This window comes from Silene latifolia, chromosome Y (genome assembly GCF_048544455.1).
Source record: "Silene latifolia isolate original U9 population chromosome Y, ASM4854445v1, whole genome shotgun sequence".
Taxonomy (NCBI): domain Eukaryota; kingdom Viridiplantae; phylum Streptophyta; class Magnoliopsida; order Caryophyllales; family Caryophyllaceae; genus Silene; species Silene latifolia.
In genome coordinates, this window is record NC_133538.1 from 234,266,893 (window position 1) to 234,270,216 (window position 3,324).

General features: G+C 40.7%; 1 protein-coding gene across 1 annotated transcript; it reads right to left on the reverse strand.

Annotated features, from left to right (window-relative positions):
- Positions 1-685: 685 nt before the first annotated feature.
- On the reverse strand, positions 686-2,056 carry LOC141630262 (uncharacterized). The gene is made up of 2 exons (XM_074443107.1): positions 1,286-2,056; positions 686-1,111 (listed from the first exon to the last, which is right to left on the reverse strand). The coding sequence occupies exons 1-2, from the start codon at positions 2,054-2,056 to the stop codon at positions 686-688; spliced, it is 1,197 nt and encodes a 398-aa protein (XP_074299208.1).
- Positions 2,057-3,324: the final 1,268 nt, after the last annotated feature.

The window sequence follows — 3,324 nt, forward strand, 5'->3', positions numbered from 1 at the left end:
TCATATGATTTAATCCAATCCTTCCACACTTAGGATGATAAGAGACTTGGGGCAACTTATGTATACCTCTTAAAATGCATGACAAAATCTCCATACTCATGACAAACAGAAAAGGAGAAAAGGGATCTCATTGCCTGAGTCCACTAGCCCCTTTGAAAAAACCAACATGATCACCATTCACCTTTAAACTGAACCAGGTGGAAGTTATACACCCCATAATCCACGTCCTAAACTTCTCAGGGAAATGAAAGTGTTGTAGCATCTTATCAATAAACTCCCATTGAAGGGAATCAAATGCTTTCCTAATGTCTACCTTGATTAAACATCTAGGAGAAACACCCAGTTGACCATATCCTTTAACCAGAGATTGAGTTAACATAATATTTTCAAATATACTTCTCCCAGTAACAAATGCCCCCTGCTCCTTTCCCACAATATCTGGCAAAAAAGGTTTAAGCCTGGAACATAAGATCTTGCTGACAGTTTTGTAAAATACTGTGCAGCAAGCAATGGGCCTATAATCCATGACAGTTTCCACCACAGGCTTCTTTGGGATGAGGGCAAGTAAAGTTGTATTAGCTTGTTTAGACATATGACCTGTATGAAAGTACCCCTTGACAGCTTTGCAGAAATCAAATTTTATAATTTCCCAATTAGTTTTGAAAAATTGAGCTGAGAACCCATCTTACCCAGGACTCTTGTTAGGAGCTATTGAGAATAGAGCATTCTTAATTTCTTTGTCATCAATATCCTTGCAAATCTCCTCACTACCAGAAACAGGAAACCTAGGACCATCCAGTGAGTCCATAAGAGAGGTATCCACAGGACTATGCTTCCCTAAAAGCCACTGATAGTATTCAACAAATGCTTGGTTTACAGCAGAGATCCCATCCCTGTACATTCCTTGCATGTCTTTCAACTTCCCAATAATACCCTGATGTTTCCTAGAAGCAATTCTAGAGAAGTAATAACTAGTAGGGGCATCATTAAACTTGATACTCTGAAACTTAGCTCTTTGAAGTAGAGAGCTATGTTCAGCTTGCTTGAGCACCAAATAAGCCTGCAACAGTTCCCTTTCCTTAACAATTAAGGCCTGGTCTAAAGGATTGCCCTGAAGACAGGATTGACAATCATGCAACTGCTGCTGAGCTTCCTTTACTTTCTCAGAAATTCAAGCATAAGAGAGCTTATGCAACACTATAAGCTTTTGCCTAACATTTTTTAACTTTAAGAACAAGCTATACATAGCATTCCCTTTGACAGGCATATCCTAAGCCTCACTGACCCTGGTTCCATACTCCTCATGAGCTTCCCAACAATTTAAATAGCTGAATCTTTTTCTTGGGGTATTTATATCAGCAACAGTAACCAAGAGAGGAAAATGATCAGAGACCCCTGCAGGCAATACATGAACCTGAGTAGTGGGGAAATGTATCAACCATAAGGGGTTAGAGAGCACTCTATCCAGTCTTGACCAAACCCTAGTGGCAGCATCCTGTTTGTTAGTCCAGGTATATTCACAACTCAGACTATGAAGATCATCTAGCTGGCAATTCAGAATGCATTGATTAAAAGCCAGCATATCTCTAACAGAGGGTGGATTAGGACCAATCCTCTCCTCCATACTTCTCACAATGTTCCAGTCACCCATAAGAATCCAGTTGGTAACCTTTGAAGCAAAACCTGTCAATTCCACCCATAATCTTTCTCTATGCTCAGCATCATTACTACCATAGACAAAAGAAATATGAAAAGTCTTATTTGAAGCATTATGCTGAAGCTCTAAATGAATGAGTTGATCATGGACATAAGAAGAAACCAAAGTGACTCTCCTAATATCCAAAAACACCCAAATCCTACCATTGTAATGGTGGGAGTAATTATTGATAACCAAATAAGAAGGGAAAAGGCTACAAATAGCAGCAAAATTATATATTTTGACCCTAGTTTCTAGCAAACCCAGAACCTCAACTTTATTATCCCTAAGATAACCCCTAACTTCCTGCTGCTTTATTGGGTCATTAAACCCTCTAATATTCCATGAAGAAACTCTCATGTTTTAGGGTCAGGAGGCTCCTCTTCCAGAAGAACCACCTCTGTGTTAGTAACCAATATAGTCCCCTCATCCTGCAAAATAGAGTAAGAGTTCTGAACTGAAACACTGTAATTAGGGTTCACAGAGATATCCCCATATGCACTGTCTTCTCCATTCTGCATATCCTTTCCTGCAACTGTGTGGGATCCTGAGCCTGCTTCCTGACTGAGAGAGGAAGAAAGAACCTCTGAGTTGGAAAGAGAAGAGCCTAGCCCCAGGCATCCTGAGCTCTGCTCTTCCTTCTCATCAGGCTTCTCTGACCCTGCAGCAGCAAGACTATGGCCTACCCCTAGACTGTCATCTACAGAAGGAGGAGTAGTCTTCTGAGAAACAGCTCTATACTCCTGAACCATCTTAGTTTTCCTCTTTTCCACCAACTGTTTGTTGATTTTAGTAAACTTGCAATGCTCCTTAGTGTGGCCTAACTTCCTGCAGCGGTGGCAGTAGTAGGGTAGCCATTCATAGATTATACGTTGAGTGGTTGTTCCATGATAAGGAGTGGCCACTTGAATGGTATTAGGTAATTCTTCAGCAACATCCACCTCCACCAAAACTCTAGCAAACAATAACTTAGACTTAAAAGTGGTAGGTAAATCAGCAAAGAGTGGCTTCCCAATGGTACTAGCCATCTTACTGAGTACCTTGTCAGACCACAAAAAAGGATCTAAGTCAGGAAAAGAACCCATACTGGAACCTGAGAGACAGAATCCATTTCCTGGGAAAAGGAGGGTGTCCAGTGCTTCAGTATCAGGTTACTAGCACCCATAGTCCATGGTCCTCCTTTTAATATCTCATTCATATCCTCTACACAACAAAATCTGAAACTAAACCAGCCTTTCTTATAATACTGCACGACTGGCCTGGTTACATTCTTCCAATTTTTTTGAACAAACTCATCAACCTGCGGCAATTTTGGTTTAGTACCCAAAAAATTACCCATCAATGTATTCTTCCAAAATTTGAGTTCGTCTATAACATCCTCCTCAACTATCTCAACAACCGTAGCATCTCTACTATGTTCACAATAGTGGAGACTCATACCAGGGGAGGGTTTCGCCACTAAGTTCCAAGGCCTAGCAAGTCCAATTCCCAAATCAGTAGCAGGGTTGGTGTTTTACCTGATACTACTGGTGAACTAACCACCGGATTTTTCTCCAAAATACCAGTGAGGTTAAGTAGTTGACCTACAGTTTCAGACGAAGAATTACCTGTATTAATCGTCTCTATAC